We start from the raw sequence: 16702 nt of genomic DNA on the forward strand, positions 1-16702 counted from the left end.
TCATACTGCATCCACCGGTGGACAAAGCCAAGCGTCGAGTGACCAGGAGGCATAGGAGATTCTTATCGACCGATAACACTCCTTTCCGCGTTAGCGAAGACACTCGAGGCCTTGTTGCTCCCGTATTTCACAAACCACTTGACCCCAGCGAAGTATCAGCATGGTTTTCGTAAAGTGCACAGTACAACAACAGCACTTAACGCCATAAACACTCAGATAACTCGTGGCCTTAACCGAAACCGTCCCTCTGAGAGATCGATTCTAGTAGCGCTGGACTTGCCAAAGGCGTTTGACACCGTCTGCCATTCCACGCTACTAGAAGATATAGAGGCTTCCTCTCTCCCACAGAGGCTCAAACGGTGGTCGGCAAATTATCTGAGTGGTCGACACTCGTCGGTAATGTTTAGAGACAAATCGAGTAAACTTAGGAAAATAAAACAGGGGGTTCCACAGGGTGGTGTCCTTACTGTTTAACTTCTACATTTCAAAGCTCCCTCAACCACCAGAGGGAGTCTTGATTGTCTCTTACGCCGACGATTGCTCGATCATGGCGACTGGTGAATAATCCCAAAATACTCGGAGTAACATTCGACAGCCTGCTCTCCTTCTCTGCACACGCAACCGCTATTGTCAATAAAGTACAGAGCCGCAACAAGGTCCTCAAGTCGTTAGCCGGCAGTACTTGGGGCAAAGACAAAGAAACGTTGCTGGCAACATACAAGGCAATAGGCCGTCTCAGTTGGCACAGAAAAGAAATGACTGGCGTGCTGTTTGGACTCGGCCAAAATCGCTCTTAAAAAGAAATAAGATTATTGCGGAATTTTGGAAAATGGGCGTGGTATAACTATATAACGTTATCATACCCCGCTTACCATGTAACGGTAGTTTTCGGAAAAGTAAAAAAAAAACCTTATGTAATACGTGTGCCGGGTATTTAATGTTCGGCTTCGTTCGAACATAGACTTTTTTACTTGTTTTAGATTAAATCCGGTTATGACGATCTATCTAAGTCCAACCGAACGTGTTACACTGAGAAAAGAGTTCAGCTAAGTCAACGAAATATGTTTCTATCCACGCATGATTTAACCAAATCAAAGTTTTTTGGTTATAGTTACCAAGAAATATATATATGTATATATATATATATATGTATATATATATATATATATATATATATATATATAGTTGCAATAGAAATATATTTCGCTGACTTTTTTTCTAAATGAATGCACAAATCAGGGTGGAAAAGTGCGTTGCACAAACTTGGAAGTTTCTTGCAGATAAAATACTGATCGAGATATTCTAAAGGTCAGTTTTTCAGTGCCAGTTACTAGCAAGCTAAGTTTAAATCACTACCGTGCACTGAAAAACTGGCCCTAAGGAGCTGCTAATTGGGTCTCAATCGTCAAAAAAAAAAGCCAATATTGCAACATTTCAAATATTTTTGATTTATTTGACTATTTTTCTATTAAGTTTGATGTACTATGTATGCAGTATTTTGTAATATCTAACGATGATAATTTCTTGAATACAGTATGGCAATAAAATCGGTTATTTGTTTTAATATTGTACGTATATTTTTATGTTTATGCTTCATGCCTGCTTTGCCTTGACAATTACACATCTGTTGCAGTACTACATACATACATACAAAAGTAAACTGCATTTATGTGTGTATTAATCTTTTGATTCTTTTGCTATTTACTAAGTACTAAAATATGAGCGCAAACTTAAAATTTTGTTTTCTGACAAAGCAAATAACAAATCTCTTTCATTTTAAATACTATTCAATTTAAATAAGTATATGTATGTATACGCATATTTGAGTTTATGTAAAAGTCTATTAATGTATGCATTGCATCTGTAAATGATTATAAATTATAAATTTGTTCTCTATTATTGACTCAGGCGTGCATTCGGAAATATGTATGTATTTCAACAAATATTTCTTAGTGTAAGTACTCAGTGCAAAGTTTCATTTATTCTCACACATACCATTTATGTATGTATATGTATATGTGGCATTTATAAAAAATGTATATTTTTATCTTAGTTTTGTATGCGTTTCTTTTGTTTAGGTACATTTTTAAAATGTAATACTTCTTTGAATGTGTTCTTTGAGGGTAATGATTCGTCATGTACTTTGATCGACAGTAAATATTTGCTTTAGGAAAATCTACTTTTCAAATGTCAGCTGATAAATTTTTGATTCAATGAATGGTTTCGCAGAGCATGCTCGCAATCTCGGGTATACAATGTAAACGAATAATTATAATTAAGTATTTAACTATAGTATACTTAGTTAACAGCTATTAGTTAATACTTTTGAGTATTAAGTATTTATGCATTGTATGTAAATATGAACATATAAAAGCGGTTAAGTATATAATGTTTCCATATTTGGTTTTGCTTTACTTTCACTATTTTTGTATATGAAGTGTTTTCTATTTCGTGTTTGCTTGGAGTTGTTGTTTCATTTTGATTAAATCTATTTTTTTAGTGTGTCTTCTATTTAATGTACTTAATCATTCTCTAATTTATCTTTGGTATTTATTTCAAGTATTTGTAATGTACTATATATTCCGTTGTGTGTTCAATACACATGCATTTGCACAATTATACTATTTGTGTATGTAGTCTGATGACATTTTATAAAACATTGAACATTTTGTTCCACTATTTTATTTTGTGCCGAATGACAACGACGATTGTGTTTGATGCCTTTAATTTTCTTAAATATTTAATATTAATGCAGACATATCATATTAGAAAAAATATATGTATATATATCAAGAAATAATTGCTTAACTTTTTATTAACTTTTTATCGTTGAACGAAATTAGATTTAATTTATATTTCTTGATTCTTTTATAAGCTTTCATTTTTAGCGCCATACAATACATCGATTAAAAGGAATTTTCAAAAATTCACAAATTACGATCATTTATGATCGATTTATAAATCGTAAAATATCGAACTTTGCAATGTTTAAAATCGTGGCTCTATGTATGTACGTATGTATGTACTACAATACACAATACTTAGTAAATTTTTTAATAAAATTTTCAATTGTGAGTTTTTTATCTACCAAATACATATGTACATCTTAATTTGGAAGTACATACAGCCTTTTAATCTGTGTTTTTCAGCTTCAGAATGTCTCATGCCTTAACTTTCGTGAACATATCAAACTCCAGAAAAGAGGTCTTCGACACTTTTAGGTGGAAAATCCGAAAGCAGTTGTGTATTTATTATACATGAATATAAAAACAAAAAATGTTGCAAACCAGACGGTAGACCCCTCTGATTCTAGGTTTTTGGGTTCGCCGAAAACGAATATGACCAACCAAAAAAATAACTTCCACGGACCATTTTCATGCTACCACCCTCTTACAACCACATCATATATTCACGAAAGTTTAGGCCTGAGACGTTATAAACCCCTTTGTCAAAGAAATTTTGCCGAAAAGGCCTACCTGATGAAAGTTAGAAACCGTAAAATAGGGTATAACACCTAAAAAATTTCCATTGAGTCAAAAATTTCAAAATAAAAAGTTGTATGAAGGCGTGTAGAAAACTTAATAAACTAATGACGCAGTTCGATTCCCCATACGCGAAGTAGGGTGAAATTGTGTTCTCCGGCCAAGTCTTTGAAAATGTTTGAAAAAAAAACTATCACAGTGTTATCGAAGCGGATATCTCTTATCACCGATTTCTTATCTGCTAAGGGGGGGATTTAAGAATACACCACAGCCATAACTAATGACCTATGGATCAATCGGGATGACTGTGACATCCATGTGGCCGAGACTCAAGAAGAGTTGCACTGAGGAACTAATGACACTTAACAAATCTGCTGTATGGGCACCAATGCTCCATCGATGGTGTATACCAACAAGCTCCTTCTGCAGAAGTCGGGTTGAGTATGATGAGGAATCGATTCACCACTTCTTATGTCAATGCCTAGCTCTCCAGACAACGCGTCTCAAGTAATTGGGATCACGCTTTTTCAATAGCTTGAGGGAGATAGCAGAGGGGAAAATATTAAACATCCACGGCTTCATCGGGATAGTAAATGCTTTACAGCGTAGATTTAACCTCAGTTAGAACTGAAAGAATATATACAGCCAGCATCAGCTTGACTGACATTTAAACAGCTAGACTCAAAGCCTGTTGGAGATGGAAGTAATAAAGGCATTATTGGGTTCACGAAAATCATTTACAATTAGAGAAAAATCAGAATGTATTCAGTTAGATTTCAGGAAAATGTCTAAGGTGAAGTTTCGTTCTAGACAGGTATTGAGGAGCCTTAGTAAGCGCAAAGAGCAGGCTCACAATTCTTGTGGTATGGGCAGAGTGGAAATGTTCTCAAATCTCCGTACACATAGTAAACAGCTTCTCATGAAAATACAATCGCCGGACAGTCTTTCGACTATATTGAGCCAGGTGGAATGAATGTGGCGAAGATTGGATCATAGTGACCTACAACTCGCAAAAATATGGGCCCAATCATTAAATTTGATGGATTTCATTTTCTGCTTTCCACTCTCAGAAATAAAAAGGTTGTACTTAAATATTACATAGGTGTAAATATTCTCTTTGCTCCCAATGTTTGGTGTGATTATTCCAATGTTCGAAAACTAATTTTCGCGAAATTACTAAAAGAATCTGCTCTTCGAAAATTTCTTTTGGCTAAATATTTGTATCATAAAATTTTAGAAAGAAGCATTTTTATCCAAATTAGAAGAATTTTCCCTAAGTTAGAGAATAATTACTTTTAGAAAAAAAGATTGTTATCAAAAAAGTTTAGAAAAAAATAGTAATAAAAAAGCACTATTTTTTTTAGAAAAAATATATTCTTGAGAGAAAAATTGTTAGAAAAAAGGAATTTTTAGGAAAAAGGAGTATTTTTTTTAAAATTTGGAAAAGAAGAAATCCCTTTTAGAAAAAAAATATTTTTACTAAAAGCAGAAAAAACTATCCAAATTGAATTGTAAAAAATTAATTTTTTCCTTATCTTTTCTTTAGGAAAGTTCAGATTTTTTACCATCACACTTCACAATAGGTGAAGGTTCTTATTTCGTCATCTATATTTTTATTTCTTGGCCTAAGGTCCCGAAAGTGAATGATGATGAAAACGATTTTTTTGTACCAACTGTCACCATGAATTTTTTCCACCCACCTCCATATAGCCGAAACACTGTGCTCCTTTCGGAGTCGGCGTAAAACTGTAGGTCAGTCCCCTTTGTGTGTAGGCGCCAATGTAAAGAAAAATAACAGTTATATACATACACAAGTACATACATATGTAAATGATTTTGGGTAACGTTTAAATCGACATATAGTATAATTGTGTATGTGGTTGTGAATTTTATTAACTTTAATTTACAATACATATTGGTAAATACTAAAATTATGTTAACAAACCAATTCAGCGATCATCACTATTTATTATACATACATATAATTTCATAATTTCACTTCCAGTCGGATTATAATAAATGAGTTTCAATTTTCAAGGATATACTTTTACTTATATAATATACATAAATATAATTTTTGTTTTAACAATATTTCACTTATCAACAACGTGTGCTTATAATACGCGTATAACAAGTCATAAATCTTAAAATTATGCAATAACAATAATTGAGAAAAAAAAATAAACTTTTAAGCAGCGTTTACAATGGCAGCTTTGAGTTGAGAGTGCATTTTTTTTTTAATTTCTTCTTATCGTATAACAGCTTGAAGCGAAGTGTTGTAATTGTACTCGATGTTCAAAAACTTTGAATTTATACATATACAAGCATATGTATGTACATACCCAACAAGCATTTCAGTAAATGTTTTTAAAAATAACTTAAAGTAAGTTTGCTATAATAAGCGTTAAATAAGCATTTTTAATATTAAGCTTATTAAAGGTTTTTTCAAATAAACCTTTAATAAGTTTTGAGAGCGAATGTTTATAAATAACTTAAACTTATAAATGAAATGCAAATGCCAACGACATGAAGTAGTAAATATAAAATTTTTTCAATCGTAAGTGACGTGTTTACGATTTTTTAAATATATTATTAAAAGAAAAAATTAAATAAAACCAATACGGTAAAACAAGAAAATCCAATCAAGGACCCGCTGCGCTAATCGGTGGAGCATTCGAGTTTCCAAATGATGAGTTCCCCTTATCCTTTCTTAGTTTAACATTCAATTAAAAATGTATTGAATTTTTTTCAGAAAAGTTCATCAATGAGAATGGCGGCGATGAAGCGGAATATATAGCTGCATCGATGTCGCTTTTCCAATTTGCCAATAACCGCAAGTAATTGAAAGCACGCAACAAGATGTAATAATTAACTTTTTTATGCTTAATTTGTATGTGTTATTGTGAATTTGTATGCTAAAATGTCTATTCCCTATTTATATTTTCGCGACTGTAGATGAGTCCGCCGAAAATTCGTATTTCGTTTAGTTTCTAGATGTTAAGCAATCTATGTATGAGTTTTTAATGAAATATCTTTAAATAAAGGGTTATAAAAATGTTTATAAAAAGCTTTCTTTTGAAAATTTTTAGTAAGTTTATATTGATACGCTAATAAAAAAAACTTTTTTTGAACCTTTATTATAAGTTTACACTTTTACGCTTATAAAAAGCTTTCTTTTGAACATTTATTACAAGTTTATATTTCTACGCTTATAACCAATGTTCCTTTTCGATTATATTACGCTTACTTCCAAGCGTTTTATAAACAAAAAATCAACGTTTTGAAAACTTAATGTTTATAATTGAAAACTTAAAAAAAACTTTCTTTAAGTTTATTTTGCTTGTTGGGTATATGTACCATGAAGAACGCAAAACTTCACTCGAAGTCGATATGTGCGAAGAGGACATTTAAAAAAAAAAAAAACACTTTCAACTTCAAACTGACCATTGTAGACGCACCCTTATGCTTACTTATGCATAACTCAGCATGTTCAACATCTACTCATGTGTGTATGTATTTAAATATGTGAATATGTATGTAGCTACATATGAAATTGTTTGATAGAATGATTACTTTCTTCCAAATCAATCTTCAATATAAATATATAAATCTTAAGAATTTTTCTTAATACAAATTTTCTGCTAGTAGGTACATTGCATTTAGACCTCGGTATAATTTAATCTTACATACACAAGTTGGACAGTTTTTCTATATAATCTTTCTTTGCATACTGATCTAAGGACATACATATGTATATGTACATATACATACGTTAGTGAGCATTACCAAGAAAAATTGCGGGGTTTCCACCGGAATTATATAATTTATTATACTTCAAAATGTCCGACAAAATATTTTGGAAAATATTGAAATTTACGTGAGCTAGACCGATTCGAAAATACCTCAAAAAATCTCATTATTTTGATTGTGCTTATGCAATTTTTAAAAAATTGTATGCAGATCTTTCAAGCTTGAAATCTTTTATCATCTGAGTTGATTTTTTAGAAAAAAAAAAAAATTTTAAAACTAGTTTTACTTATAAAAAAAACTCGATTTTTGTAGGTATTTTCAAATAGGTCCAGCTCACGTTAACCTTAATATTTTGTTTTAAATGTTTGAGCGGAAATCTTCAATTATAAAAGATTTTTTATTTCCGGTGGAAAAACAGTACCCATTTTTTTTTGTATAGAGAGTGATGCACCCTAATATACATACATACATACATACATATATACGTTGGTGGCCCGGTAATTAGAAACACGATTTGTTTAAAACCTAAAACACTTTATTTTATCTTTATTGGTTTTAATTTATTTTTTCGACAAATATTCATAAAAATATCAAACTTTTCCTTACAAATTTCTACAAAAAGAATTCTGGGTAAGCTGGTTTAATCAATATGAAGTCAGTTTCAGAAATTTTCTTTACTGTCATTGTTGTGTTTATCTCTCTTAAGGAGCAACTGAAAAAAGTTCTGAACGCTTTTGAGTTGTTAACACAACTTTAGTTTAGAACTAGACCGGTGAATGCTCCTTATCGCAAGTTTTTGATTTTTTTTATGGAAGAAAATACAAAACAATAAAAAATTTAGATTTTTTAACAATTTCAAACTTCCACTTTATTATGCTAAAATTTAATGGGCTATAAGAAAAACTGCTTACTTATTTTTTTTTGTGTGTAAATTCTGAATAAAAATTTTGAAATTTTTTTATAGATCTTGTACAAGTTGTTAAAATTTGATCTATATGGTTTTCGTTAGAAAATTTAAATTTATAAAAGAAAAAATAAATTGTAACATTTCGTAAATAAGTCATGTATCTAATTTTCGAGCCATATGTATATACAAACATACATACATATATACTAGCATGCGTCTTAATATTTGTGTGAGTTTTCTCACTTCTTACCACTCACTTTTGATTGTTTTTCAAGTGTTTCTGCTTTTATACTCTTCGAAATTCGTTCAATACCCTTTACTCAGTAAAATACTCATAAAAATACAAATTTTAATTTTCTGCATATTTTGTAATTATCATTATCAAACTTTTTATATATTACTTAGTAAGTCTGCGTCTATAGTATAGCATTAAAATATTACATATGAATGTGTGTGTGTGTGTGTGTGTGTGTGTGTGTGTAAGTATATCCGAAACTATCATATGAAACTCGTACAAAATTCATATCACCCATATCATTACTCATCATCATCATCATTAGTTTTGTTGTGATGCCCGCCCACAATAAAAAACAGTACTTAAGATTATTCGCACCATAACTAAGCTAAACTAACTTGTACACATACCTACATACATACCTATGTACATATATATGTACGTATACATTTACAAACGCCACATACCCAGGTATGTTTTGGCAGTTATGTACTGCTATGCCATATCCTTACTCAATACATACATACATATGTAAGTACTACATACAAACACCTATACAAATATCAAATGTGCGTCCCGATTACTAGTATTTGCTTGCCTTTTGCTTCATTTGCTATCATACTACTATGTATGTTTAGGATATGTAAAATACTACACTTGATTGTGTGTGGTGTAGCGTGACTTTGTTATCGTTATGAGATACATACTTATATGTACGAGTATTCTCAAGTGTAGTTAGTATAAATCTCATTTCTCAGTAGAGATCAAATATACATACTTGTAGAAATCTGTATCAATAATCATTTATGAAATGGCTACTTTGTTAATTTGTTTATTGATTATTTCGTATGTGCTCTTTCTTTGGTATTTAAAAGGTATTTCAAATTTGTTATTGATAGTTATTATGTTATTTGTATTGTTAATTGTTATTAAGCTTTTGCAATACAATTACTCAAATATGTCAATATTACGTCTGGGCGATGCAAGGGCACTGCCCAGTGAAGCTTCAGTTTTCTTAAGTATTGAGACATGATGACCCGTACCGTCACCTGTGCGATTATGGCAGGCAATGATGGAGTCCTGTTTATTGAGAACACCTCTGCGTTGATCAGCAAATGAGATGACAGAATCCTGTTTTACCAGCTGGTGGCGTCTGGGCTCTGCAATGAGTAATTTCATAGTTATGACACGAATCGTAGAGATGGGCTTGATTAAGCTAGGTTGCTTAGTAGTAATTTTAACATGCTTGGGTCAGTGTTGCCACTCGAATTATATTTTTAAGTACCAAAAAGCTTACCAAATCCGTTTTCAAACTACCATTTTTTTTTTTTTATCAGCAGAACGTGAAATCTAATACTTTTCTCACATGCGTAGACTTCTGCATTCGGAACAATCATCCAACCTTTGTTGTATAATAGTAAATATGTTTACCAACCAAAAGCTTTGTCAAACCAATCAAACTACCAAAGGAAAATGACACTACCGGTTTGACAAATACGGTAACGCTGGCTTGGATCAGGTGTGTAGACTTATGTATAAGATTGCAGCTGCCGTGGCCGAGGAGTTAGAGGTACGCACTACCACTCGGTAGGTCTAGCGTTCGATCCCTGTTTCGAGCAACATCCCAAAAAAGTATATTCTATGTGGAAACGAATTTAATAAAAATTTTTCTTAACGCAATGGCACAGGTATTTTCTAAAGCCCGAATTTGTTATTAAAATTTGTATAATTTCGCTGCAGCTAATGGTAAACCAGGGCTGCAAAACGCTCTGTAAACCGATGCAGATTGTTTCAGTTCGGTTCCAACCACTTAAGATTATCTCTGAACCGCGGTTCGGTTCGATTCAAATGGTTAGATTTTTTAAATACTAAGGGCAGTTTTCACAGTGAATAGTTAACTCAAATCCGGCAGTGAACTTAAATTTTGTGTACTTATTGTAGCCGATTGAGAGTTAACACATCACTGTGAAAACGCAGCTACATATGTATGTAAGTGATACAAATATCACAAAAAATATAACAAATGCTCTATATAACAAGTAAAAACAGTCCTCTCAAGAACATCAGGCATTTCACCGTGGTTGCGCATATTGGACATTTCCAGCAAGTACTGTTGAGAAATAAAAGATACTGATGCTTTGGCTTGATGCATTTCTGAACACATCCTTCAGCCCATTATTGTACTTTTAAACAGTTATTTAGGGGGCAACACATTATACTAACTATGTAAATTGATTTACACTGTGAACTTTTTATTTATGATTCCGATCTTTGCCATTTTCACTGTAAACCCTCTGTTGACAATAAGTGAAAGTAGGTAAAAATTTCTTGTTTTTAGCTGCGTCAATGAAGGATTTTAACGCAAAATCTAATAACTGGACAATCCGACAAATAGTTAATGCATTATTAAATAAAATAATTGTACATTATTAATGGGAAGCTGCCGCCGAGAAACAGAGTTCACCGATAGAAAAATTATGACTTTTAAGAATTCTATACCATTTCTACGAAAAGTTTTTTTTTCCCATACAAAATGCATGGAAAATTTGGATCGCTTTGAGGAACCTCTAATTCATTTTTGATTTTAAAATAAAAAATAGGGGTATATTTTTTCGGTATAGAACAATTCTAGGGGGTGAGCGCATAAAAATTCCGACTTTACTTTTTCACGTGTATTTTGGACCACCCTAATGTACATATGTTGTTTTGCCGCCTTCTGTCTAACTCGTTGTTTATTATTCCACTGATGCCAAATAACCATGAAAAGTTACTTATGTATATGATTGAACAGCACGTCCGAATGATAAAACTGTTTCATGATGCAATCATCATGGTTATTGCATCATTACACTTTATTTATTATCAAAATGAGTTTTGGTTAGTGTAAATGTTTCGCCATGCGCTCCAATTTTCTATTAACCTACAACCGGTAGAACCCAAAAGATGTAGTTATTAGGTTAGTTCACACGAGTCGGCACAAATCCGAGCATAGCAGGCTACTTATCGAACAGAAATCAGAACAAAGTTCAAAAAGGGGGTTCCAAAATCTATCCCTTAACCAACTTCTCCAGTTAGCTTGTTCATGCACTTTTTTTGTCAACTTTTTTTTTGTAACTGTGTGACTACCTATGTGCACTCTTTCGCTTTGTTACTCAATTATTTTATTTAAAAGTTGGTCTTATTACTCAACGAGAAATTAGATAAAGCAAATTTGTGTTATTTCACATTCAATTGGGAAATAATACAAATTTGCGTTATTGCCGTTACCCCCCAGTTAGCTACATACAAATTTTTTTAAACCATTAGAAAACACATACATAGTTAGCTCTAATTATATGCTGATTACCCCCTAAATGTGTATAAATTTGATATGAAAAAACAAAGGACATAAGTTGAATGGACAAAATATGAATGAAACTGAATGAAAAATAATGTAATGTAATGTAATGTGCAATGTAATAAACTTTAATTGTGTGTAAAATAGGATGGACGTGTATGGATTAAAGTCAAGTGAATTGGATAAAAAACATGGTGCAATAAAATAGAATTAAAAAATAATTTTAAACATTCTAAAATGTATGACTTTATTACAATATGACTCTAACGGCACCTTGTGAATGCCCTTATTGTATCGTGATTCGTGTTAAGAGAAAAATTTTAGGTGCCGAAAAATCTGGTAGAGCTATTGAGAAAAACCACCCCTAGTACGCATAATGGTCTACGTAAAATAAAAACATTTTCATATACAGTTATTTCAGTTATTTTCAAACACCGCGCCTACTTACCAGGTCTTTGATCGACAAATGAAATCACCGAGTCTTGTTTGACAAACTTTTGTCTCTTATATTCCAACATGGCAGCGCTTGTGCTGGGCGAACCACAATTATGTGCCGAATCCAACTTAAAACTTGTGCCGCGTCGTGAATCAATTGACATGTTGTCCTGCACGGAGAATAAATCTTGCGATTTATCAATGCTACCATTCAATTGTCCACTGCGTCTTGCCTCCATATATGATACAATCGAATCCTGCTTCGATAGGGAAACTTTCGAACCATTACTATCCTGCTGACAAAGCATACGACGCGAGCCATCACTTGAGGCGCTCTCTTGCTTGATCAAAAATTGTCTCGAGCCATGGGAGTCCTGTTTCAAAAGCATCTGCTGTGACAAGTTACTATCCTGTTTTAGCATAGCATTGTGGTGATGACGTCGAAGTGATTGGTGCTCATAAATATATGAGACAGCATTGGTTTTACGCAAACCGGGGCTGCTGGGACTTTTGCGAGAGCCATTGTGATGATAGTGCGACGACTTGCGTGTGCTGGTGGTAGAAGAAGCAATTGCAACATTGTCATAATACCTGTAAGCGAGTTTGGGAAATTAAATTATGAAATCGAAGAACCCACGCCTTATAAAGTGGAGACTATTTACCTTAAACGTCCGCAGCATGACCTGGATTGTAGAATAGCTGCAAAACCACGACGATACTTCTTGTTGAAAAAGGCGTATAAAATTGGATTGATGCACGAATTGGAAGAACCCAGCCACTGAGCAAAGGGTGTCACTTTATTTAATACTTCGCTTTCCTCCACTGAAATCTCACCACCTGCAAAATTATGCAAAGCATTCGTAATGTAAACAAATTGTATATTTAGTTGGTAATGAATACTCTGCGCTTACCAAATTTAATTCTTGCAAAGATCACATAAAGTGGCAGCCAAGACAACACAAATAGTATAACAACCGCCACCAACATTTTGATCACCTTAACCTTCGACTTCTGCTGCATGCGATCCATTTGTGCATCTTTCGAATCGCCTGGGATCGATCGTGTGGATACCTTAATCCAGATTAGCACATAGCACAGCGTAATCAATGACATTGGCAGTAGATAGCAAGCCACTAAATGGGCTAAGAGGAAATATAAATTTCCATTGGTACCAGGTGGCCACACTTCTTGGCATAAATAAAGATTTGGTGCCGCTGGAAAGGACTCAGCAGCTGGCACGAGATCGAAGAAAAGCACCCAAGGTATTGTCGAGCTTAAGGCAATCAACCAAATGCATAAAATCATAAAACGGGCGCGACTTTTTGTCATCTGTTTAAGTGGCCACCAAATTGCTATGAATCTGAAAATGTAGGAAAAAAAAAAATAAAAATTATTTAACTGCATACAATATGCATCCGCTAGTGTCCATAAAAAGAGACAATTAAAAGGAAATGAGTGAGTGTATGTATGTATGTGTGTGCACTATATTTATGTTTGTACGCGCTGTGATTTTAGGGGTATTATAAAAGTTTGGGAAGAACGGAGTTTTATGACTATTTGCATATCTTCACTGTCAACATAAAATAAGTGTTTGCTTGCGCTAGAAATTCTGTTTAGTAGTCATTTTTACGCCCCACGAATTTATTTTGGTAAGAACAATGCTCTAGATTGACGAGGAGAGTGGGGGGGGATGACTGGTACTTTGTAGCTTTCTAATTATTTTTTAGCTTTTAGTACATTATCAGCAACATTATTATATTTCTCTACAATAAACCGTTAAAGTTAAAAGTTTTTTACTTAGGGCGTGTGTGAATCGGTAACAAAGTTCTATGGGGAAAGCTGTTGAATAATATTTTTACTATGGTGAGACAGTTTTGCCAATCTGCTGTGCGAAATTAAATATTTTTTGACAACAGTAAATTTTTGATAACCGCAGATTTATGCGGAATAAACTATTACAAATTGAAGTGAAATTAATATTTTAAGAAAACATCTACCATCGTTGATTTCAGTTCATCAATTTGAGCTTTTATTTAACCAAAAATTACACGCATCAATCTTTGCGATTGTCAAAATTTTCTATGCATTTGTCAAAAATTTCACTAGCCTCATGAGCTATTGAAATTTTATTCACCTCATAGTTGTCAAAAATTTTCTTGCCGTGAACTTTGTTACCGATTCACACACGCTCTTACTTTAGTTCAAAGCTTTTAGTTTTTTATTTAGCTACTTAACTTTCCACATTAATGAATAAGCTTTCACTTTTATCTTAACTGTGGGGGATGGATGGGGTTACTGCTAAAGACGTATTATTTTTAGCCAACCTAACCCCACGCAGTCATCGAAACAATACGAATAAAATATTTCCATTGTTAAAGCATAAACAGACGGCAGCGTTGATCTGGATCAACTCGGGAATTAACTGCAGTTGATCCGGATTAAGTCCGAGTTAGTCCGAATCAACGCAGCCGTCTTTTTAAGCTTTAAGTCAAAGTTTTAAGCGATCTACATACATATGTGCCAAAATCCGTTAAGCCGTTTCTGTGTGAAGAGAGTTCTCGCATGATGTCGGTTTTTCATTTCAATAAACCACGCTGTAGAGTTAAAAAAAAGTTCCAACCTCAAAAAATAAAACCTTGTTGCACATCTGCAGGCCAGGCTTTTTAATTTGACATCTCATTTTTGAAATTTGAAAGAACGATACCGATCTGATGGCATTGCAGGTATTGAAACCAGGGGCTATGGTCTGGTAGTATGCACCTCTAACCACTCAGCTACAGCGGCTACACAACACCAATACTGATTACCTTAACAAATTGATTATCTTGATTACTCACTGAAAATTTAAAACTAAGGTTTTATAATTTGTTTTCTGCTCCCCAAAAATCTTTTTGCTATAAACATTTATTTCGCATCAAAAGTACTTATTTGCATTGTGTAAAAACTGTTAATTATGCTTTCATTGTTGGTAAAATCGGTGATTATCTGCGACTCTTAGACAAAAGGTTTGCTTACTTTGCAAATTGCGATGTGGATGAGGTTGAAACAAAGAAATTACGTTCGAAATTTTTTTCAAAAATTGGTCTTCAAGGATTACATTTTCGTTGTTGCCTTCAATGCTAGTAGCGTGGCAGCAGACTTTAGTGCTGGTTATACATACATTGCAGTACAGGGCATAGGAGAGCAGCGCATGTGAAGCAGAGGTGTGTAATTATACTCAGCCTCAGCATAAAGCGCATAATCTCTCAGAACCAGCTGTTCAGTGTAATAAGTTAGTCCGTTCCAGTACTCCAGGAAGATATAACTGAAGAAGGCGTATTCATAGCTTAAAGTTAGTTGCTAGTTAGTTGTTTTAGCCCTCGGATACTCAGCTGGATCAAGAATGATAGAATACAAGATTGCGCCGATCAGAGAGGATTTTTGAGAATAACTTTTGTGTGACGTCACACTGGTGCAATTGCGAGAGAGAAATGCCAAAACGTGAGCAAGAATGGAAGAAGAAGAAAAAATTTTGCAAGGAAAAACGTAAACAAGTTGCACCAGTGTGACGTCATGCAAACAACGATTCTGTCAAATTCGTTAAGAGAGGAATAGCGGTCCGAGATCGGCGCAACCTTTGTATTCTCTCAATCGTGCAGATGGATGTATAGACTATGATTGTTAAGCCTATGATAATGTAAAGAGCGGTGGAAACTGTGAAGCGTGGATCAGGTGGCCAACCGATCGCTTATAAGAGGGTTAGGGAAAAGAGAAAGTGGTATCATATCGGTATATGGAAACTCTCCCGCGGGATGACATATCGCACACCGTCTTCAAAAGAGTCACAACTCAAAATAATACGTTTGTCAGAAAATGCGAAAAACTATTTCTTGGCTCTTGATAATCATATGGGCAAGGGCGACCTTGCCTTAGGGTTTTTAACAAATTATAACAAAAATTTGCTCCAGCTTTTGCTGAAAAGTAAATAAAAGCTCGGTGTACATTTTTAGCGCATAATTTCAAAAATGACAAATTTAGGGTTGTGACTCTTTTGAAGACGGTGTGTGATATGTAGAATAATTAATTTCGAAAGAAACCTCAAAATAGAACTAGGGAGAAAAGCAAGCCCTATTTTGGTACATAGAGGATAAAAAACACACAAAGGCGTCGGAGCTGACTTCTTTTAACTAAGATTGAAAATCTCTGTTCCCATTGTTAAGCTATAAAGTATACTCTAAGTGGATGTCCACGCCATTAGTCTATGTGCAGAGATCAATTTTCAGGTGTTAATATTAAACGGCAATCAAGCTGCGCTCCGAGCCCTTATTTCCTATTAAATGAAACCTTTATTGGTTCTCGCGTACGCAGAGAAACTTGACGCCTTAGTGACAAACAACAGAGTAGAGAATATTACTGGAACCGAGCCACCGCGCCCGGCAAAAACGCTATAGTGGGATACAATAAATGACAAGCGCATTAACCTGCGAAATAATTATTTAAAAATTCTGACAGTACATCTCCTTAATACATCTCGTTTCTATGACAATGCAATTGAAACTTCTGAGCATTTTTTTTTT

At 33.7% G+C, this 16702-nt stretch overlaps 1 protein-coding gene across 1 annotated transcript in view; it reads right to left on the reverse strand.

Annotated features, from left to right (window-relative positions):
* Nucleotides 1-8186: 8186 nt before the first annotated feature.
* Nucleotides 8187-16702, reverse strand: part of LOC118737274 (neuropeptide SIFamide receptor) — a gene marked incomplete at its 5' end in the record, with an annotated part of 14096 nt that continues 5580 nt past the window's right edge. Inside the window, 4 exon segments of the mRNA XM_036467678.1 lie at nt 8187-9534; nt 12160-12737; nt 12809-12983; nt 13058-13506. Of these exon segments, the coding sequence (XP_036323571.1) occupies nt 9323-9534; nt 12160-12737; nt 12809-12983; nt 13058-13506 (1414 nt within the window).

Source organism: Rhagoletis pomonella, unplaced genomic scaffold, assembly GCF_013731165.1.
Source record: "Rhagoletis pomonella isolate Grant_MI unplaced genomic scaffold, Rhpom_1.0 Rhpom_scaffold_00004, whole genome shotgun sequence".
NCBI lineage: Eukaryota > Metazoa > Arthropoda > Insecta > Diptera > Tephritidae > Rhagoletis > Rhagoletis pomonella.